At 45.8% G+C, this 24,032-nt stretch overlaps 1 protein-coding gene across 2 annotated transcripts in view; it reads right to left on the bottom strand.

Moving 5' to 3' along the window:
- Nucleotides 1-17,719, bottom strand: part of SH3BGRL (SH3 domain binding glutamate-rich protein like) — a 36,723-nt gene extending 19,004 nt beyond the window's left edge. For both annotated transcript variants that reach the window (XM_010572405.1, XM_010572403.1), the window contains exon 1: nucleotides 17,554-17,719. In XM_010572405.1, coding sequence (XP_010570707.1) covers nucleotides 17,554-17,598 — 45 coding nt within the window. In that variant the 5' untranslated portion in view covers nucleotides 17,599-17,719. The remainder of the gene's footprint in view (nucleotides 1-17,553) is intronic.
- Nucleotides 17,720-24,032: the final 6,313 nt, after the last annotated feature.

Below are 24,032 nucleotides of genomic sequence, written 5' to 3'. Positions count from 1 at the left end.
TCGCTGTTTCCGAAAGGCTGCTGAGCTGCCTGCTCATCTTGGTCAGTGCTCAGCACCCAGCCGGATGGTGCCTTTGCACTATATATGTGTGTATATGCACTGTGCACGCATGTATATGCCTGAACGGTGGGATGGCACACACTGTGTATGCTCAAGGCAAGGACTTTTGAACCTTGTAAACTATGATACGCATTTAGGAAAGGTAATGGGGTAAATACAGCTAATGCCTGGTTTCCATCACCACTGGATGCACACAGGAGAGTGTTACTTCTCACCCCAGGGAGATCCAGGTGAGGACTCAGTGTCACACCACTTCAGGTGGAGGTGTAAATACAGTGCTGTGAACAGCATGCAACACAAGTGCCACAGTCATGGAAAGCAACTGCTCAGAAATAGGTTCCAAAGGCTCTTTACAGCTATACTACATGGTGATTTGGGGTATTTGTCACTTGGTACCTACTAAAGTAGACATCTGCTAGCAAAACTCGAGGCTGGAGTACATTAAGAAAACCCTTAATCATGTTGTGGGCATAATCACACAAGCAGTTGACAGAAGCAAATCTATAAGAAGTTCACCTCTGTTAGTGCTGCATGATATGAACAGTCAAAAATATTCGGACTCAAATGGTTATCGCTTCTTTCATTTAAATGTACACAGGATTCCAGTTTAATGTTGCAGCAGGATTTTTGAATGTCGCTAGTTTCATGTCAGACATGCAATACAGCCAATTCTACTGAAGCTCTATTACAGTCAAATTCTAATAAGATACTAAAAGGCCATAAATAGGTCAGAACTGACTTGTTTGTCTGTTTAGCTACTTTCCTCCAGCAGTGGCCAAAAGCAGATTCCTTTACCCATTAGTCAAGTATGAGGACAAGTAACATTTCCTTATTTATATCTTCTCAGCTTCTGGCAAACAGCAGTAGCAGCACTGCCTAATGAAGCCTTGATTACTTTTTAATGTGTTTTAAGTTTACTTTCTACAAAGGCACCTTAAGGATCAATGTATTATCATAACTTAAGCAAAATTCTAGTCTTAACAAATACCCAAGCACTAGGGGACTGGGTGGGTGGGTGAATCCGTTCATCCTGCAATACCTGCTTGTCAAAGGACTATTAAGCTGCTACTGGGTTTCTAACATGCAGACCTTATCATCAGCAACACCTGAAGACAATGTATAAAAGTACCATTTAATAAACTTCAGATTTTGTTCCAGTACACGAAAATGGTTCTCTGTCAGCTGAAAACACACCTCTTTTCCTACTGAAGTCACCAAATTCAGAGGCAAATCTTTCTCTCTTTTGGCTGCAAGGAAAAGGAGGGCGACATTGTGCATTCTCCTTTAACTCTCCTCCTTACTGGCTGCTCCCCAATATTTTTTTTTCTAGTCTCTCATTTAGTATTTCCTGGCATGCCAAGGCTCACATACCACATCAGCAGCATCCTCATTGTTTTGCCCAAGAGTCCCGCTCAGCCACAAGCCTACTAGCCAGTTGCGCAAAACTTACAGGAGTGTTCTGGATGGCTGTGTACATCATATGCAACATGCCTTTAGTCAGGATATCTGTGTCCTCACCAAAAAAAAATTAAACATCCCTCTATGGTCTGCTTTAGATGCTTCTATTAATTCTGTAAAGTGCTTAGAAAGAGTCACTATTACCAAATCAAAGTTATGCAGAAGTCAGGATGCCAACGCTCTTCTCCATAGTAGTCATGGCCTGTTAAAAGACTAGAAGCATTGAAGTAATACAAAATATTATTTCAAGGTTTTATCACAAATATGGATTAATTCATTGTGCTACAATAAACATGCATGTCTCTCGTGTTTTGCTTTTCTTACGGACAGGTTTTCCCTAGTTACCTGTGGCACCTCAGCTTAATTGTTGTGGGAAAAAGAATCACTATACATTACATGACTCGAAAGCGATCTGTTTCTAAATCTGAGGGAAAAAAACAGGGATCTCTGTGTAGTCCACATCATGGTCCTTGGTAACCTGGATTTACTAAACCCTGTGCGCCACTACTTTTCAATCAGCAGGTAAGTGGCATTCCTACAGAAATCTTTCCATCTGGCCAATGACTGATACTAGTGACTGAAGTGCAACAACTAAAAAACCTTGGCTGCACCGTATGTCTGAACAACTCCCATGCCCCACCATGCGATTCAGACAAAGATGTATATACAACATGAAGAGTTACCATATATTACCTGGATTTTTAAACTGGCATGCCAATACCCCTGAGCACATTACTGCACTGGCTGATGTACAGTGCCTGAGGGGACCATCAGTCACCTCTCCAAAAGCAGATCCCTCCATACATCAAGAGATTAGCTTTTTGCTTTTTGTTTGTTTGGATCCCCCCCCTGTTGTTTTGTTTTTTTGGTTTTTTTTAAGTTGTGTGAAAGGTGACAGCAATGCCCAACTGGATTATTTGCCTGGATTTCAAAACCAAACAATCCCACACAGCCAAAACTTCAATTTTCAGGGATTTTAATGCAAGATTTTAACATTTAAAATATCTTTCCGTCATCAGCCAAAAAATAGAGATATTTGCTCATGGGATGGCAGGAAGCAGTTTTACATTCTGTACTTCTGTGCACATAAAACACCAGATCCCCAGCAGCTGGGCAAGGGAGGAGTTAAAGTTGCAAGAAGGGGCTGGCAGCACCAGAGCTGTTACTAGAAGAGGCACCAAACCTCCCTTTGTGCATGCTTTTTGTAGACAACCTAACAGCCTGAGCACAGAAGAACAGTGAATGCAAATGAAGCTTCCAACTGCTGAACGCTAGGTGAGGCGTTTCAGACCTGGAGAGGTGTCAGACTTACTCTTATCCTCTCTCAAAAGGAAGGATCTGTGCTTGATTTAAAAACAGGAGGGATGCCTGACTACTGCTTAACTCTCTGCTCACGCTGGGCTTCAGGCCCCTGCGGCCCTGGGAGGAGTGACAGCAACACAGTTCTCCCCTCCCTTCATGTGATTTCTGCAAACAGCTCCACCAGGAACCCTGTTTGATTAAGGATGAACTTTGCACGTGAAGCAGCCTGGTGCCTCTGAGCATTGGCTGGCAGCAGCTTGAAACTCAGACGCCCAGACCCCTCAAGCATCAAAATCCTGCCCATCATCTGTCCAGGTTGCTCCCAGACCTCACCTCTGCTAGCGCTGGGTCCAGGGATGGTTATCCAGGAGGGACCGTCGGGGAAGCAGGGCTCATTGCTGGGACCATATATACTCAACCTGCATAAATCAGGGTTACGGAAAGAGAGCTTCTCCTTGAACTCCAAAGGCTTGTCTCTGAGCATGTTTACCCGTTCTTGCACCAGCATATGCCTTGGCGTAGCTATGTGGAGGTCTGAGCCAGAGGCACTCTTCCCGTCGCACAGCAGTATTGTTTTGGGGGGCCTCAACTCAGCTTACTGTGCTGACATGGGGATACTTGTGCCATCACAAGGAAAGGCACAGGGCAGGGAAGGAAACGAGCCAGGAGATGCAGAACTGCCTCTCCCAGCAGTAATACCGACTTAAAGCATATATCAAACCGTGGCCTCGGGCCATTCCTGTCTCAGGCCTTTGCTTCGTCCAGCAACAGGAAGGATTTGCAAATGCAAATATTTACGTATTAGGTTTTTTTCTAGTTTCTTTTGTGACTAGACTACTGAAGTTAGCCAAAATAAATGTATCTTGCAAAATCAAGCTTCCAGACCTAAGCCTTCCCTTATCCAGCTTTACATGAGAATGTAAAGAAACACTAATGTATTGCAAAGCCATAGCTTTAACCACGTGCACTGACACCGTCCACAAACCATCGCAGCACCCAGAACTGTTATAATCAAAAGGAAAACACCACCATTACAATACAAAATAAATTGACCCTTGGCAATTTTCTGAGTCAATTTTGTGGCATTTGACTTTCATAAGCCTGAAAACTGCTCGTCTGGTCCAAAACCAACAGAGAGACAGCTTCCTACTGCGGGAATACAGGCTCCATTATCTCGGTTATCCGTTAACAAAGCATAAGCAGCAGCAGAATATGAACTCCTCATTTATTACGCACAGTTGTTTTCTGCAGCGGACTTGGACCTTGGCAGACTGTATTTCCCTGGACATCTAACATGCACCTAGTCCCAGCACCCAAACTCTGCACAGGGTTAAATAAAAACAAACAGATCTGCTCCTCCCCAAAACCAGTATAAAACTAACATAATTCCTGAACATCACAAACATGAGAGCGGCAGGAAAAGCAGACAAAGGAACCAAAGGCACATTGCATTGTCCTGAAGCGAACACCAGGCTTCCAAGACTACTAGGGAGAAGGAAGGGCAAACCCCAGTGCCTGCTTAACAAAAACTGCCCCAGGGTCTGGAATGAATTCATGATGTATCAGCCAGAACATCTCCAGCAACTCTTACTTATCTGAGCAAGGTTTAAGGTTAGCAGGAAAGCAGAAACCTAACGACAAACCTGTTGTCACAGCTTCTGAATTTTCCCTCATTAATCATTACTGACGTTCACAGAGTTCGCAGAGTTAGTTGTCTGGCACAACTCAGGCAGAAGAGCAGAGAACTGCAAGCTTCAAGAAACCTTGTGTAATGTTCCTATTTGTACACCAAGAAAGCTGTTCAGGTTAGTGCCTGTGCCTGGTCCATCCCCACAGGGAGATGTCATCCCACCACCACCAGACCTGGGAGCAGCCCCACAGCTACCCGCTGGCCACCCATCAGCCAGCACACGGGCTCTCTGTCACCACTTCACGTCCCCTTTTCCAGGCAGTGCCAGCCGGGTTTGCCATGACGGGAGGTGAAGTTGTTTGTGCTCATGCCCTCCTTCAGCCCTGGGATGCGCAACAGGCAACTCAGAGAGGACCTGAGCAGAAGGCAGCCTCCAGCAACAGCCTCCTCTCCTGGCACGACTGTTCAGTATATTGCTGGTGTCTCTACAGCCTCAGCATCTCGCTGTACTCTCTTATCTGAGGCACAGAACAGTCTCAGGAAACGGAAACTTCTGCTAAGTGGAAGAAAAAAAAAAGTTCTTCAGTCTAAACTACCTCTGTCATAGACTCCTTGAACAATTTTGAATGCACACTTTGCGTCTCAAAGCTTCCTTTCCTAAGCTGTTAGTCAGCAGGAATAATTATTTTTTCAAATCACTGCTTATTTACTTTGTTATTTGCGTTAAGGATCATTTCTGGCTGTTTCTACAAACAGTACCAAATACACTGCAGCCCAGCCTCATAGACAGGCTTTATGCACTGACTATAACACAATTTAACACACAGCATTTATCTCCAGCAAGATAATCAGGCTTGGTATCACATGAGATGCAAAAAACTCTCTGGAACATGACATATTCCTAGATATTCAAAAGTTCTCAATGTGGCCAAGAAAAAAGGGGGAAAAGGCACTGAGGGTGCCACTGAAAACCTGACTACTTGCTCTAGAAGCTTTAAAAAGGGCTTTAGTCTTGAAAGTCTGGACCTCACCACCATTGGCAGGTTCCGAGTCCGGTTTTTTCAGCCTGTCTCTCTCTGAAAGCCAGAAGAATTATTCCTTCTTTATCTTCATTTTCATAGAGGGCTCCAGGACAGGACTTAGTAGTCCATGAAATGCTGGCAGCAACTACACCCTATGAAAAGTGATGGCTGTCATGTAACGTCAGTTAAAACAAAACAGGTCCCACCTCGTTCCACCCTGAAACTCCAGTCTCCACTGTCTGCACAGCACCTGGCCAATATTTACTGGGGAAGCAGCCTGAAAAGATAGCCTTAGATCAACACACACCATAGACAGCAGAGTGCTATACTTTGGGGGGTTTATTGAAACAGCTGCTAATGTAATTATTTTTCAGAATCTGTGGATTTATGCTGGCGATGAGGAGCCCTGCATGGCAAAGAGAGTAGAGAGGAAAAACATTTTTTGTTTTGTTTGTCTGATGAGAGCTGAACTCTGGTTAGGTAAGGAGTTAAAAGCACAGACAAGTGTTCGTGAGGCTACTGTGGTTTACAATAAAAAGAAGGTTTATTTCCTGTATGGTTTAGCACACAGAGAGACTAAATTAGCTGACAAGACTAAAAGTTTACCGCATTAATTGTTGTTTCACTGCCTTTATACTGTCAGGCATTTACTATCTTTAAAAAAACCACTACTTTAAGAAGAATATAATATGACCTCAGGGATCCTACACTAAATCCAGGTGCTTCTGATCTGTATTACTTTCTATCTTCGAAGAAATCGTGTACCAGACATTATTCAGCAAAAGAGTCTTTTTGATGACTGCTATTCTAAAACTAAACCAAAGAAATTTTTCAAGAGAACAAAGCTTTTTTTCCTGAACTAAAATACCTAAATATCATAACACAAATGAAAAGGGGATTAAGAGAAAAGCTATGGATTAAATACAAATTTTCCTCCGCTTTCCAGAAAGAGTCAGGCTGTATTGAGATAGAACAGTGGGTCAGTACAGGCACACCAAAGCATCCCAGAGATGAAAGATTTAGCAGACAAGTCTGTGTCGGCACCAGTTTTCTGACCAGTTACTTTGCCTGGGTAGCATTTCAAGTGCACATCATCCTGGGGGCCCCAGACCCCCTCTTTATTTTAGTGCAGACTTGCACAAAAATTGTAAATTCAGAAACTGAGAGAAGGAGATAAATAGAAACCTCACAAGAATTGGCCACATTGCAGTTTCTAATACTTTTGGTAGCTGAAGCAATACAGGAGTTGGCCAACTTCTGCTTGCAGTAGCCAGGAAGGCCAACGCCTGGGGGTTTGCTCTCAAGAGGACTTCTTGGGAGACATCCTGAAGTCACTCTTTGCAGGAAATAAAAAAAAATGGAGCATTTGCTAACACAGTAAGGTCCTTTCCATCAACAAGCTATACTTAGTATCACTGCAACCTGAAGGGAAGTGCCACCTTCCACCCCAGACCAAAAGCACTAATCTGGATGCTGCCCACGCCTGCCACTGACAGAGCCACGACCCAGAGGCCACTTTGCAACCCCCATTGTCTTTTCTAAGTTTCTAAGATCACTTTTGTCACCATGGTATCTGCTTTTTTTTTTTTTTAAACCACAAGCTTCCTTCTGCCTCCGTGCAAGCTAGCATCTGCATACCACCATCAGAAACTAAGACAAATACGCACTGCATTTCATTTTTTAAAAGATTAAGTCCCCCAGCTGTTTATTTGCTGTAGGATGGAGTTCTCCAGGCCTGGGCGAGCAGCCAAAATAGCTTCATTCCCCTGATGTTCTTCAGTCTCAGCCTAATGCTTGATGGCTGGCAGCATGAGGTGATGGCTATCCAAACGCCTTCCAAGCTGCTAATTTTGGTCCCAAATCACTACATGGAAAACATTGCTGTCTGTCCAGCTGCTCCTCAGTTTATACAGGTGTAAATTCCTGGAAGGAACATTCCCTGAGATAGCTTTATGGACCTACTTCGATTTTTTCACAGCACGCACAACTCAAACCTTGGTCCTCTGCGGGTGAAACGGAGGCTCTCACAGCTACCTCCCGGTACATTTTAATGTGATGAAAGGAAGCAGAAATTTAAAGAAAGACTGCTCAAGTACGAAGGTTTCATGGACTTAGCCACCAGAACCATGGGACTTGCTTATCTGCATTACAGGGTGGAAAGGAATTTCCAGTTCTTAATCAGGATTATCAGGTCACTAACAAGGAAGTTTGCAAACCTGCCCCTTTTTATCTTTTCATTTCTACTCGCACACATTGTATTTCCTCCCTAGGGGGAAAAAAAAAAAATATATAAATTTACACCTATTGTCCATAAATCAGCTTCACTTGAACTTCATTTCTATCCATGTCCAGTGAGAATGTTTTGGGATATATTTTTAATTCATTCATGTAGCTACTCTGCTCTTCTTCCATTCTGCCAGTTGCTCTGCAGCTGCTGCTCTGCCCGAGTACATTTGCAACATGTGCACAGGAATGATCTTGGGTAAGCGGCATTAAGTATTTCCTAAGGAGTAAAATCTCATCCTGCTGTAGTCCATGGCAAAACTCCCAGTGACATTAGCACAGCCAAAGGTTGATCCCATGAGGTGAATACAGATGTGCTGTTTAAACCTGCCTGGAAACCACTACTCTCATAAAAATGTGGGTTTATGTGAAAACTATTATTATTTCCCCAGAGGCTGCCTATCTTCTGTTTACATTGGGCTTTGCCAGTTTATTTTGACCTATGCCTAAGGCAGGAGGGGTTTCTTATACACTTACCTTATTACCTAGGTCTAAACATGATGTATGTCAGCATCTGCTGTTCGTGCTGCAAAATCATGTTGGGTTTGGAATCACCTGCTGTCCGTATCACCAAATGCTTATGGTTCTCATATGTAAGAAATGCTGAGATTGTGACCGGCGATGAGACGCATGAAGAACAGCCATGTTTGCTCCTGTAAGCTCTCATTCACATCTCCCTGTCTGCCCAAGAGCCCAGGAAAACTGAGTGACATTTCAGCTTTGATTAAGGAAACCTTTCCCCAGTCACACCCCAGCACAACAGAGAGACTGTGTATCACCTGGCAGGGCTTGCTCCACGCCAGCTCCCCCAGTTAGTAACATCCCACTCCTGACCTGGATCCCACAGTGCATTTCATTAGATGTAAAACAGAAGATCTAATGGCAAGTCTTCCTTATGCAAAGTCTTACTCAATGTCCAAACCTTGAGATTTCAGTGTTTATCTCTCAACAGAAAGTTTTGAGCCTGCCAGCAACTACTGCATAACAAGTAGCTTCACACAACATTTCTTACAGCCTTGCCCTCAGCCTCTGAACTGAACTGCAGTTGTTCAGAAGGAAACCAAGAGGAGAATGATTATAAACTTCTGCTCCCCCTCCCGCTGCCCCCCCTCCCCCGTTTCTAAGATAAAGGGGACAAATATAGTTAAAAGTTCCTCTCATATATACAGTCTCTCACAGCATGTCAGAGTCTGCAAGCACAGAGAGGTAAGACTTCAGTTGCATTGGTATGTCTGAATATAAAACAGATACATAATCTGTTTACATTTCAGAGAAAATCTCTAATTACACCTAAAGGTCCAGAGCCTTCTAATACTTTTATAATTGCAGGCATTTGTAATAACCACCAAATTAAAAACAAACCAATACATCCCAAACACACACATGTATTCTTTTCCATCAAACATTTTTCCTGGACAACATGTTCTTAAATTTTTAAATGCAAACTGTTAATATCATTTTGGGAGCAGAACCAATTTCATCCAAGAACAGAACAGCTTTATTGGGTTAGATCCAACACTTTTCCACCCCAGTACCCTGTCTCCATCGGCCACAGATCCCAGGGAAGAGAACACCGACAGATTGAGCACAGAGGGCTACACCACATTATAGTTTCCCAGACTCCAATAATCTGCAGTTTTGAGTCAGAGGTGTAGTAATTATGTTTAATAGCCCTTAATAGACTTTCCCCCTTAATTCGTCTCGCTGCTTCCTAGGCCTGCGCAATTTTTGCCATACACAACATTCTCTGGCAGTGAGCTTCTCCATTAAACTACATGTTGTCAAACAAAGTACTCCATTTACTCTGAACCTGCCACCTGCTAGTCTCACTTGCTCTCCCAGAGTTGTTGCATTAAGAAGTTACAAATAATCACTTCCTATTTGTTCTCCCATGCCTGACATGATTTCATCACATTTCATACTTTTTCAGTTCTTTCTTTCTCAGCTGCAGAATTCTACCTCATTTGGTTGTTCCTCCTACAGTGATCACCTCACCTACTTAGTATCTCTTCTCGCTTTTTTATATCATTTAAAGACAACAGTTCCAGTCTATTAAAGATACAGACTCACCACAGATTGGTACAGTGGTGGTGGTTTTTTTTCTTTGCCCTTTCCCATCCTAAAAATTCCTGACATTTTGTTTGCTTTTTATGACGACTAACATGGTATTTTTGTAGAATTACCTAGTACGGCTCCAAGACCTCTCTGCTAAACAGTATTGGCTAGTTTAAACCTCACTTTTGCACACACTATGATTGTTTCTTCCCAGTTTCCCAAAAGGGACAGCTACAGCAGGCTGCTCTCACACTGTGCAACCTCACTTCACCAACAGCCTTGTCATCTCACTCTCTCTGGATTGCTTGGGGTACACAGCACAGATCTCTGTAGGATCTTCTTGCATCTTCTGCACATTGCAAAAGCTGCCTATATATTCCAAAGTCTTGATTGTTATCTGGTTTATATAACTGGTGTGTAATCAACTATATAAGCCAAAAAGAAAAAAAAAAATCCTTTCCTGTTATCCCACAGCAGCTTAGTTTCTTTATGAAAAAAAGATTTTTAACCTGGCCAAAGCTTGTCCAAAACTTTCTGTCCAGGGATTCAATATTAAGGGATCACTCTTTATTCGTATGCCTGGTGGCTGCTCCAGGTAACTCAGCTGCAAGGCACAGCTTCCTTCTCCAACAGAGTATTGATTCTTCCCCCCATTCTGTTTCTGTCCCCGTGTCTGCTGGGAAAGAGTCTAACAAAGAATAACATCAATTTGTCCAGCACATCGAGATAGCTCCTAACTTCCAGATTTCCCTGAGATCCTTTTTTAAACCATTGCTGCCTTTGGCTCCTTTCTTCACTCTGACACCACAGCAATTCAAAGAATAAGTCTTTCGACAGGTAATAGTTAAAATTTTACACTCAAGCGCCTTTAGAATTTAAAGCGAGGCAGTATTGATGCCTGGAAAAATAGCCCCGATAAAACTAAACTTCAGATAGCTAATTGAAGAAATGAAATCACCACATCCACTTCTCACAGGAGAAACTAGGTCCAACAGGAAGAAGTTGTAAGTCAGGATGCGAAGACTACTTCAGCTGTGTCCAGACAGCATTAACTTCAGTCAGTCCACAGTTTGATGTTAACCCTTCACATTTTCTTCTGGTGGCTTAAACCTTGGTCTCACTTTACTACCTTCTGAATTTCAGAAAATGGGCCTTAAGAGTCAGCTGGAAGTGCTGTCCTGGAAAGGACATGCTCCTGGACAGAGGCTTTTTTCTGGGACAAATAATAGTAGATAAGCATTACAATTAAAATTCTTTCAGGCTTGATTAAGTATCTGACCAACAAAAGTACTTTAAATTTAATCATAAACTGGAGGTCTCCCCTGAATACGGCTGGGGTTAAACAAATGTCATTAACACTGTATTTTCATGTTTGAGCAGAAACATTCTTGAATAGCATAATATTGATATAAGTTGTGGATTTGATTCAGGTTTCTAGATCACTGATTAGTGCCAGGAACTAAGATCAGCGGTTCCAGGGCAGTAGTGCAAAGGGTTGGGGAGCATGAAGAACAGCTACGTATGGGAGAGCTCATCTGTCTCTGGCTATGACAATGACGCATCCTTAGCTCTTCTTTTTTATCATATAGTGGAATATTTTAGTTCTGTTTTGAGCTTGAACAGCTGAAATCTGTCAAAGTTTGTTTAGTTCCATTTGTTTCCTCTCTCCCCAATTCCTCCTCTTCTGGGAGGAACAAGAATAACCTTGCAGAGACTCTTGGTTTTGGCATCCTCTGCTTGTTACAGGCATACCAATTCACTGACTTCTGTAGGAATTTTCTGAGTGTAACTTTAATGCCCCAGGACAAGAAAAGTTCCTCACTCAACTTTACAAATATTTATTAAAAAAGCAAAAGTGCTCAGCACTTACACAACACTGTATGGATCATATCTCAAAAAGTGCTGTGGTTCAGGGTTCAAGCAAAGCCAGCGCAAGCTGACGGTGTTCAGCTTCTTCCCACAGTCAGCCTTTTCTCCCCAAGCAGTGCATGAGAAGACATAATCCTGACGCACCACCTCAAAATAAACACTGTCATACCTGCATATACAATCTACAGATATTCTCAGCAAAAAGCCTTTCCCAGCCTTAACTGTGGAGTATAATTTCCCATCTTTCTCATGCTGTCAGAAAACTGTTTTTATTTAAGCACAGTAGAATGTTTTCTATTTTGATGTATTAAAACTATTGCAACAACTGCAGCTAATTTAATCTCTGGCTCTATTAAAAATTTGAATGTAATATTTTAAGAAAAATATTTGACTTATCTAGAGTTTGGAACAATGACTTTAAAGAAAACAAGCCATGAGGCAGATGGAATGCATCCTAGCTAACTGCCTCGCTAGATTCGTGTTACGTATTTTGTCTCCCACCCCGAGAGCTCTAATTCAGAACAATTCATAGCATTTTATTGAGAGAAATTAAGTTTGGTTAACACTGGGTGTCCAAAAAAGTACTTCATACTTATTATGTTTACCCAAGAGACAGGTTTAAAAATCAATACCAAGCCTAACAAGTCAGTTTTTACCCACAGTATATAAACTGCATGAGCTAAGTACCAGAAAAATACATATACACTCATGACATTGTTTTTAAAACTACAGATGCAGCTTATTTTCCCCATAATACATGGTTTTATCTAACCTTGCGTCATATTACAAGACTATTTATAGAAGATTCATATCGGTATTTTCTTCTCGTATTAACTGCACTGATAAGCAGCACCATTTGGACCCAAGGAAGTTCATTAGCAGCTCCAGAACGTCTGCTGCCACCGCTCAGGGCTTCCGGGATGACAAAGATGACCACACGCATCCGGCCTTTGACAACACATTTGCAACCTTGAACACGACTGCAGAACAAGGCACACTTATTACACACACTGATAAAAATGACGGATGCCAAGAACCACCCTGCTATAGCTGCATTTGCCGTCAGCAAGGCTCAGCACAGAGCCACCTCCTGCTACAGCCCTGCACCGCTGGGGTGCTCACGCAGCAAAGCGCCCGGCGCTCAGAAACCTCAAAGCGGCCAAACACCACAGAAACAGAACGCACACAGACTTTACTCATTCTATCTTAGGACGGCAATATTTGCATTTATTGTGATAAGCAGAGGAAAAAGGCCCTAGAGGGATTTAAATGCAAAACTTTTTTTGTTTTTGTACGATCTCCATCTCTCCATGTACTACTTCCCCGGGATTGCTTCAGAAAGATGAAGCGGCTTCACCAGCCTTCCCAAAGCCCTGAGCTGTTGAACAGGGACAAGAGCTGGTGGCTACACGCAACTCTGCGCATTTCCAGTCACTCTTCTGCAAAGCTGTTCCCCCTCAGTTGCAACCCGTAATGCTCTAGAAAGCACTTGCCACTGGCTATATATCCCCAGCAGCACCAGAAAGTGCTCCTGTGCATGCTGGGTTATGGGGGGGAAAAGAAAAGAGTAATTGCGAGCAAATGTTTGCTCTCCAGACCACAGGCCACTTTCCTCTTCATTTCATGGTGGGTGGGGAGGAGAAGACCTAGATCCTTTCCCAAGCAAGAAAACAATACAAGGAAAACATGAAACCCCCCACACCCCTAACTTTGCGAATGAAAAAATAAACTAACATTTCCTTTCCTCTCTAAAACCATCCCTAAACAGTGGCGAGTCTGATGTGGAACATAGGACTCTGACACCGATTCCGGAGATCATCTCTTATTTTTGCCATGTCTGCAGTCGCAGCAGGAGGCGAGGAAGGAAAACCACCCACACAGTCATCAAAACAAGCGAGGGGGGAGAGCCTGGAGAGTCGGAAGCATGGGCTGTAGACCACAGACACGAAGTGCCTGGCTCCAAGGAGCGGTCTGGACACCAGGGGTTTGATGCAGCAGTTTCCACAGCCCACAGCGCTGGCAGTGGCATGTGGGAGAGCTCAGCCCACCATACCCAGTGCTGGCACCTCACTTCCATAGCCACAGCCTCCAGGTTTCATACATACTCCTAGAGTTTGCATGGGGACGTCAGATGAAAAAACACAATTTTCTCGGACAAAGTCCGTAGATCAAGACCAGTGCAGTTGTTGGCAACAAGTGCACACTCGTAAGACCGAGAAGAATTTAAACAGCTGGCTCCTTTCCACACGAGATCAATAAAACTGGTAATCCAACTGCCTCCAGGAAGACGCACACAAGGGCTTCTGGTGCTGCAGGAAAGCTGGGGCAATCTCTTACCCCAAAAGCAACAAAATACCTAAATACTAATGGAGAAAATCACAGACTGGACTTGTGCAATTCAGCTTCTGTCCTCCTTGTATCCTTTTTCTTCCAGGAGCAAGAGTCTAATTACTCTCTGGCCTCTCCTCCTTTCGTCTCTCGAAGGATCTGAATACAAGTCTACAGTCAAATCACTCTCTCAGACTGCACAGTCTCTGCCTGAGTCAATGCCTGGGTGCTTCTGAATGCGGCATTTGCATCTGTCATTTTGCGCTCGTAGCCTCCAACACTGTCTCATACTAAGTAACACTGTTCACTTCAACTGTATGTCACACAGAAAGACTCCTGGACAGAAGCTACGCGTTCATATTTCCACATTTGGTGTCTGCAGCTCATCATCATAACTACAATCCCCCCTCCATCCTTGCCCCAGCCCACAACTCACCAGTAAAACATTCACAATGAGAAAGATGAAAGGGCAACTTTCCGTACAAGACTTCCAAATACAGCAGGAAACTGGTAATTTAGCTATTACATTATGATTTCTGGGGTGAAACTCAAATAGGAGGCCAGACCAAGACTGCAATCATCATATTTTGGCTGAGTCCTTAATTATAAACTTCCAGTGTACTCAGTTATCTCTGCTTATGAGAACCATGGCAATGAACCACCCCAAACCAAAGTCACCTTTACCTTTACCATACAGAGCATAAAGCAAACCCCACAACCGAGTACAAACACAGAACTCTGCAACCAGTGGAACACACCAAAGATAACACCGAGCACTAACCCTTTGTGCTGCAAAACCCGTCAAGGGGCAGCTCAGCAGTCACACTTTCCGCTGTAACACCCATGCCCAGACCCTGAATGACACGTGTACACAGGAGGTAAGTGAACTTCACCAGAAAGCCCTTGAAACATACTTGTAAAATGCCTTTGCTTAGACATGAGCTTCATACAATATTTCTTCCTCACAGATATATATTACTGAAGATAAACTTTATGGAGAACAGTGCCTTGGGGAAACATTTTATATACTATGATGTGGCAAATTATACTGCATAACAAAGTATGACTTTGCCAATAAAAGACCACAAAATTTGGGCACCCTCCAAGACTTACAGCCCCAGGCTGAGAGGTGTGAAGCCATCTCAAACCCCTTTTCCCTTCAGTGGGAGACGATGCTTTCCGGAGTCTCACAACAGCGTCGCCAACTTACAGAAACAGGGCAGTTGTTTTCTAGGAAGGAGGAGATTTTATATTTATTTCTGGTTTGCTTCTACTCAAGCAAATTAGCCTTTTAGAAACCAAAATAACACAGTGCCAGGCGCCACTGACAGTACAAAGCTGACTTAGCAGGGGTGAGAGCCCTTACAGGGCTGATGTTAGCCAGTTCAGTTACTTTGTTGGAAACAGCTTTGACTCTGTTCCATCTCTCTGTAGCAATCTCCTCTGATGTGGATTTTCCATTCCTGGAGTGGGTTATTTCAAATTCAGCACCCAGAAAGGCTCCTCTAGTCCTCCAAGCAAAGCCTGTCTCACCAACAGCTTAAGAACCATGAAAACGACGCATCCCATCGAGCAAAGTTCCCTCTGGATAGGTGCCTCTCTGTCTTACTTTAGGTTGAAACAGCTATTAAAATTCTTAAACTAGAAAGAAAACAGCCACCCGGTGAGGTACTCGGCTGATTCCTGCCAACAGAAACACCCTCAGTATACTCAGTAAACCGAGAACGTGCAAGTCCTGCTCATTACCACAAGATTACGTGAGCTAGCTTTAGACACAGGCATGAGTGTACGTATATATATATAAAAGTCATAAAACTGGCAATTATGTGCATGTTACGCTCAAATTCCACAAAAACCGACTATGCCAACGCTATATTCAAATTCCACAGTGATGCACAAACGAGACTAAAAGGCAGCAGTAAGTCAGAATCGAGCCTTGTAACATTTACAATCCACACAAGGATGAGACAGCATCACAGAAACCACTAAGCTAATAATTAAAAACCTAATTTAAAAACAGGAAAACATAGTCAGGATTGAGATCAGTGGTTGCACCCCTGGAGCTTAGTATCACCACACAGACAGAATCAATAACTGCCATTAAGAGGTCACTGATAAAAATCTATAGCAGCTGAATCAGTCAACTTGAAACCTATTAACAGCTGTAGTAGAAAGAAAGAATTACTTTTTCAATTTGCTAATGACCACTTCTTTCCTTCCAGATGATCATTTTGTATAAACCCAGCAGAAATCCCTTTGGATCCCCCTTATGAATGAACTACTCAGGATTTCAAGACACTATCCAGATCAGCATCAGATAATCATCTGCTTTTCACAATCAGCATCAGCACATCGATGTCAGCATTGACATCAAGATTAACAAAAATGACACAGGAAAAGAGCGACAGCAGGGATACCCAAGGCACACGCTTCTGTGCCATCTGCACTCCATCACTACAGGGCTCAGCCTCTGTCATTAGAGCTAAACAAGGGGTTACAGCATCACAGCTATCAACCGCAAACCCTACCAACGTGGTATTTTATCTGCTGAAGACCCTAGATCAGTGACTGCACTCAACCGGAGAAGGAGGATTCAGTGAGGGCTTTTTTTATCTTCTGTACATCACTTTCCTCTTAAGGTTTGCGAACCTGCACCTGAGGTACACAGCCTAACAGTGACATGGAGGGTCATCACATAGCCACAGCTTAGTCTCTTTATCTACTTGCAGTAAAAGTCACGGATGATTAACTGCAGTAGCTAGCATTTTCTAAGTCTCTGGCATGTTGTAGGTCTCCAGCCTATTCATACTAAGTGTGACAAAATCCCCTGGATTTTAGACTCAGAGCATCTTTCGCACAGATCAAACAGAAATCAGACGATCTTGAGGACACTACCACTCTGAGCTACATCTGAACGTAGACACAAACCCCCAGGTGTTTTTTTTTTTTTATTTTGTTTTGGGAAAACACAGTCTTCTAACCGAGCCTGCCTACACAATGCACTGGGGCCATCAGAAGTGAAACGCCGTATTCCCACACGGCAAGAAACCGCAGCTACTCGGACAGTAGCCACACATGCCTGCCACCATTAATGATTCGAGATAAGAGGAATAAACTCATCAAAACCGAATACGGACACGATGGGCGACCCAATTTAGAAATCAACTTCAAGAACAACAAAGAAAAAACAACCCCAAACGCTGTTGGCTTTGCCGTCCCAGCGCAGGACGAGGGGTACGAAGGCGTGCCACCCGCTCCCACCCGCCGAAGCCAGCCCGGCCGCGGGAGCAGCACCCAGAAACTCACAGAACAAGCTGTGCGAAATCACGAAGGAAATGACATTTTCTTCTCGACGGCCGGGCTGCGGCACACACACATCTCCCTCCAAACCCTGGATGCTTCTCTCGCTCCAGCGAAGCTCGGCTGCCCCGACCTCTCCTCACGCTGCCCGGCCGGAGACCACCGCCGCCGCCGCCGGTCCCCGCTCCCCCAGCCCCGCACCGCCGCCCTCCCTCCCGCTAACAACTTTCCCGGGGCTCCCCTTACCGCCGTGGAGCCGGACGAGGAGGCGATGTAGACCTTGATGACCATGCTGGGAAGTCGAGGAGGCGGCGGGATGAGGAGCCGGGTGGGGGTGCGGGCAGCACGGCGAGGTGAGGAGAGACGCGGGCTGGAGCTGAGGCGGCGGCGGGAGGGAGAGAGGGAGGGAGGCGGCGGGCGGCCTCGCCCCGCCTCGCCGCTCTCACTGGGCTGCCGGCCCAGCAGTCACCGCCGCCCGGCCCGGAAGAGGGAAAAATGGTTTGAAGAAAAAAAAAAAAAAGGAAGAAAGAAAGGGGCGAGGCGAGTTCTCGACGAACCACGCGAGACGTACACGGGGGAGGGGGGCGGCAGCGCCATGGCGGCGGGAAGCCCCGCTGAGGCGACGCGGGGGGCCCGGGCGCGGCTGCCGCCTCAGGGAAGGGGGTGAGGAGCGGCGCGGCGGACACCCCCGTCCCCCTCCATCTGCAGGGGAGGCGGCGGGACCCGGCCCGGGCGGGCTGGAGCCGCGCCGGACCCGCCATGGCAGCGGCCGCCTCCCCTCACGGCCGCCGGGCCGGGAACGACCGACCCGTCCCCGGGCTCCGCCGCTTCAGCAGCCTCCCCTCCACCCTGGAAACACGGCATTCTCCTTCACCCGTGGAGGGGGTGCCCCGTTCCTCGCCTTGCCCGTGGTGGGAGAGCACCAGGCGGCACCTGGGTTAGCCCAGGGAGGCTGGAGCCAGCCTGCGGCTTCCTACCCGCCGGCTCCCGCTTGGAGAGGTGACAGAAGCAGCCTGGGTTGGGTAGATGTTACTGGGCAATGATATTTAGAATTAAGAATTTCCTTTCAAAATTTATTCCAGCGTGAAAGTCGCTGCCCGAGTGCCGTGTCGGCCCGTTGCTGACAGACAAGACTGCCTGGGCATCCACTCGAGGTCTTCGCCTTCCCGTAATTATTGTATCTTCCACACAAATAAAAGCATCAAAGAAGCACGTATCGGCACTGCTGGCGCGGGTCTGCCCGCTGCCGAGCTGGCCCCTCTGCGCCGTGGCCGGGGACTCCGGGCTCTGCTAGGTTAATGCAGGATACCGGGGCTGTCTGCGCAAAAGGCCCGAAGGGACACTGCCAGCCATCATGCGCCGCAATTCCACGGCACGGTCTTTCATCGTTTGTATTAATTAGGACCACCGGATGAGACCTCGAAGAGTTCTTAATTGTTATAGTCATGGTGACACGTTATTCAGGGAAATTTATATTCAGCACCTGTCTTCCACTTGCCTCTGGTACTCCAAATACTACCTTATATATATTTTATTATACATTCTGATAGCAACTTCACAGAAAATGGAAAATAACTACGGGGATAAACAGCGCGAGCTGAAATTTTAACACCTACCAGCTAAGATGAAAGAAAGGTGTTTGTTCTGCTCTTGGCAAAAAGGGGGGGGGGGGGATTTCTGAAATGATTTTTCCAAACAAAATAAGCCTTCCTGTTTCAAACTATCAGGTGTTTTTTCTAACCACAGACATGATTTTTTAAAAAAGCCTGTTGAATTAAAAAGTCTATTGAATTAAGTCACCTGTATTCGTTTTATTGATTTTCCAACAGTAAGAGGAAACAACTATTTTGAGGATGATGTGCCTAATTTTGATATTACTTACAATACTTATTTGAATCTTTGGGACGGTCATGAGATTTATGTATGTTTTGAAAAAGCAATAAACCAAAATTTATTTAGGATGATGGTACACAATAAAAATGCCCTGGCTCAGGGAATTTCAATTTTTAATAAAAATAAATGGCGTAGTTTTTAATCTCTTTAAAACAAACCGAGTTATGTCCAGGAGATTAAAATTCTTCAAGGAATGTTTCTTCAAATGTGTTTGTACAGCCCCTTCACAGCTGCTTGAGAAATGCACTGATAATTCCCATTTCCTCCGAAGCACCACACTACGTGCCAGTCTGTAATCTGATTCATGGCAAGGAACGCTAGAGGTAGAAAACACAGCTTATCAGAAAGAATGGAAAAATGCAGGTGGAGAACAGGACAGATAGGTTTATTTGAACTTTGGGCTCTACTTGTCATTCTGCTGGCTGGCCGCCTGCTCTCTGGCCAGCTCTCCTCTCCTCATAACGCACTTCAGCTCCTCAGAGCTGAAATTCTTCTGGTGTGAGCTGCACCTCGTCTTTCTGCCTACTAAGAAAACTGGTATAATCATTACTCTCAAAAGTGCACTTTAGAAGGCATTTTATCTTCATGAAAGAAGATTTATTAAGTTAAGAGCAATACTTGCATTGGGTATTATTGAAACGACTAGGTTTTCTTGACTCGTAATAGTAAATTTTCTACTCTATTGGCAGAAAAGCACAATGTCTTTTATTCCCAGGCTACTCATGTAAAATGCATGGTATTATTTTTGTTTTCACTATTAAACAGTTGTGAAGTGTTTAATTATCCTTCTCAAGGTAGACCAAAACCTCCAACAAAATTAACAAATTGATACTATGCCTCTAAGAGGAAAATCTCCTGTTCTTGTGCAGCCAACAAAACAGTACGTATATAATACTCAGCGCTGACTGTTGTCTCCTCGATTCCTTTGTGCGCTTGCTGTAGCGTGTGTTTGTACAAGGCCATCTTGTCAGGCTGCATCTTTTATTACTGTCACTAGAAGGGAAACTAAACAGTTGAATTTTGGTTTATATGATTTTATATATTACGAAGCAGCAATATTGAGTAAGTGGCAGCACTGGCACTGACTTCAGTGGCAGCAGGAGTGTAAGTGCTCCCCGATGCAGAGCCCAATGGTTTGGCCACCGCCAAGTCATCCAGGGATTTCAGATGAAAATGTTGCCGGTAATGGCAAAGATCTACTTTCTTTTTTCTTAAACCACAGACAAGCATGGGGGCTTCTGAGTACTGGCAAATTAAGCTATTTTAGAAAAAGAAATGTACTACAATCTCACAATGAAAGATATTGCAGTAATCAACTGCAAAATCCTGCTTGTACAAAAGGTCAGGAAGCACGTGTGCTCCAAATGCTCCTCCACAGCTTCTTTGTAACCACGGAGAGAAATACATCCAGAATTCAACCACAAATATTTGGCTAGTAACGTGAGACTGTGGCAGGTTTCATTCTCTGATTGTGCTTGTGCTATTGCTAGAGGAGATGATCTGGATCTGTCTGAACTCCCGAAATGGAGGGACGTGTGATCAGTAAGAAATGTCAGCTCAGCGCTCTCAATAGGACGTAAGAAATCTATTCTTCATTTCCAATCCCAGCCTACCAAGCTTGCCAATAATTGGAGCCAGAAGGCAAACTGTGACTCAGAGCATGTCTTCTGACTTCGCCCATGCTCTGCAAGAGCCACGTCCTGCTGCAGCCGGTGCCGGCGCGCTGCTGATTTATGGTGGGTGGAAACCCCGCTCCCCTGCTCCGACATGTTTTGTGGAAGGGCGTGGGGAAGTCCAGGAGATCTGCTTCTCCTCCTCCTCATCTGGAAGCAGAGCAAGGCCGGGTTTCCTTGTTTTCGTAAGTGATTGTGCAAGACACATGGCAGCTGGTTGCGTGAGGAAGCAAACCACACCGCGCGGAACATGGCACTCTCCGTTACTGCTTTTCGCCCGTCGATCACCTCTACGGCGGAACTAACGGAGCCGCGCTAAAACCCAATATCACGGAGGGACGCGCACCCGCGCGACATAAAACATGAGGCCGACGGGTCTCCGCTCCCGCGTTAACTAACGCTCGCGCTGCCGCCGCTGGGATCACGAAGGCAGCCCTGGGAACCATGGCTAAGAAAAGCGGAGAGGGAAGGGGAGAGGGAAGGGGAGAGGGAAGGGGAGAGGGAAGCGGAGACGGAAGCGGAGGGGAAGCGGAGGAGGCCCACAGCGAAGCCCCGCAGCCCCTGCGGTCTCCCCACCGGACCGAACCCCCGCCGGCCGCGCCCGGTCCCCGCCGCTGCCTAACGGAGCGCGCCCTCTCCTGGAGCGCGGCGGGCAACGCGGCGGGACCCGGCCCGGGGGTCTTGGGGTCCGCAGGAGGAGAGGGAGAAGGAGAGGGAGGAGGAGGAGGAGGAGGGCTGGGCGAGGGACCCTCGGTGAACCGGGAAGCCGGCGGTGAACCTTACGATTGCAGCCGACAGGTTCCCCCGGCGTTTGCCGACGCCTTTGTGGAGGCTGGGTTTTGTTTGGGGCGAAAGGGAGCAGGGCTGGCGCCGCAGGAGGGGGCTGTGGGCAGGGGGGGGTGCAGAACCTAACCCTTCAGTTTGATTCTCAGCTTGCAAATAAAGGGGGGACGGGGGATTTTAATTTTCCTAGATTTTAATTTTCGCAGTCTTGTTCTGACAGTTCAGCATCTATAGGGCCAAAGTTGCTTGGGGCTCTGTAAATGCTGAACCGTAACTCCACTCTGGGGCCCGGGCGCTTTGGCTGGGACCAGCAGTGCGCTTTCAGAGAGACTCTCCCTGTAGAAGGTACCGTGCTGTGACATGCTGGTGCCGTGGACCAGCCTTGCAGCGGGCTCGTTTGACAGCGTTTGGATGAAACCAAGCTGGAGGATGACTCCGGGTACACACGCAGTGCCCTGCAGCAGCCGAGAAACGCGTGTCGTGGCGGTCCTCTGCGCTGGCTGTTTGGCTTTACGGGTTTGTTCCTATTGCACCCCACCACCTGCCAGAACTGATCTGGGCGGGTGTGCCAAGCCTTATCCAAGACAAAGGCCGGACAGCCCTTTCAACTATTTTTGGCAAAGTACATCTTACGCATTAAAAAAAAAAGAACAACTAAAATGAAGCCAGAGGTGCCAACTAGTCCAAGGGCTGGAGGTTCTGCATTTCTGCTCCAGCAACAGATTTGCACTGGCAGTAAGACCGCAGCAGAGGCTATGCTCTTGCCAGCATCACCTGCTCGGCCAGCGCTGGGCATCAGCGCCCAGACCCCAGATCCTGCTCCCGCTCCCTGCTTCTGCACGCACAGTCGGCCAGGCTGCAACACGATTATTGACAGCAGCGTTACAGGGCTCAGCTACAGCAGCCGGCATGGGGATTGTCACCGTTCCCTGCCCCTGACACCTTCCCGTCCCTCTCCTGCCTTCTGTCCAGAAAGGGGTTGGCCATGCACAACTCCCACCATCAGGTTTAATCTCTCCTTTTCCTTGTGCTCCGGACTGCCTGTCCATCCTACTGGCTCCGAGCCACCAGCCAGCCCTGGCTCTGACAAGCCCTGTGCATGCTCCTGAAGTGCACTTAGTTATCCTGAAGTACTTGAGGGAAGTACATGGAAGGGAATACTACAGATACCAGGATTTCAGCTAGAATAACAGGAATAGTCACTCTTTTAATGCCGTTTTAGGCCAGTTTGTTCAACTGGGCATTCACAGGGGGTTGCTGCCCTGGAAGGCAGAAGTCTGCCAACACCCTTGCCTGGTCCCTGGCTCCCACTGACTCAGGACCCGGGCTGGACAGAACACATCTTTGTGCTCTGAACACTAAATCCTGCCTTCCCTGAGCCCATCCAGCAAGAAACCTGCAGTTCTTGCTTGCTTTGAGCTCAGAGCAAGCTGAAAGAAGGAGGAGCGGAGCTGCAAATCAGTACGTCATGCCTTCCATGCCACTTTTCGAAGAGAAGTTTTTACATACTTGGAGATAATCAGTACATTCACAGCTGAAAAGGGCTTGGGGTTTCCTAGGACCAAGACAGTTTGGGGCAAAGGGTCCGCTCACAGGCTTGCTCTCCCCCTTCCCTCTCCTTGTGTTCTGAGCATCTTCAAATGGCTGCTGGAAAGACTTGTTAAAAAAAAAAAAGTGCTAAAGGTAGCACGGCTTTGTAAAACTTCACCGTGCTTACTTGGGCACAACCCTCTCAGGTGCCGAGTCTCCCGGGGAACAGACTTTAAAACCTGGTAGCATCAGCCATCTCCTAAGGCTGTGTGTGGAAGCAGCTTTAGAGGAAGGCTTACACACTTCTGCGGGTGTGGGGAGGACCATCTGGCAATGGTTAGTTTGTTATTACTCGCTTTGTCGATTTATTCTAACCCTTACCGATGCTTCAGCACGAGACAGATCCTCAGGCAAGCTTGTGAGTTCCTGTCTGGGAACTTCCCCAGCCTCCTCCACAATAAACGCAGATGCAAGAAACTCATTTGGGTTTTCTGCTCCAATATTGTCTTTCCTACATATTCCTTTTATATCTCAATAGCCGGTTCGTTCTAGAAAATGTCTTTCAGGCTTCCTGCTCCTGACGAGACTGAAAAATGATTTCTGTGGCTTTTTTAGTCTTTTTGCTAGTTGTGTGTCAAACTGTTTTTCACACAACCATTTTTACATTTCACTTGTTTATAAACTTTTCTGTTTTCCTCATTAAAACACAAATCCAACTTTCTGAAGGATGCCTTCTTGTTTCTGATAGCCTCCCATGTCCTGCCTTTTAGCCATGTTTGATTTTTTAGCCATTTTTTTAGCCATGCTTGATCCTCCTACATGCTTTTTTGACAGGTTATACGCATT

This window comes from Haliaeetus leucocephalus, unplaced genomic scaffold, assembly GCF_000737465.1.
Source record: "Haliaeetus leucocephalus isolate CR32 unplaced genomic scaffold, Haliaeetus_leucocephalus-4.0 Scaffold340, whole genome shotgun sequence".
NCBI lineage: Eukaryota > Metazoa > Chordata > Aves > Accipitriformes > Accipitridae > Haliaeetus > Haliaeetus leucocephalus.
Note: the sequence above shows the minus strand (reverse complement) of the source record. Positions and strands in the feature narration are given on the sequence as shown.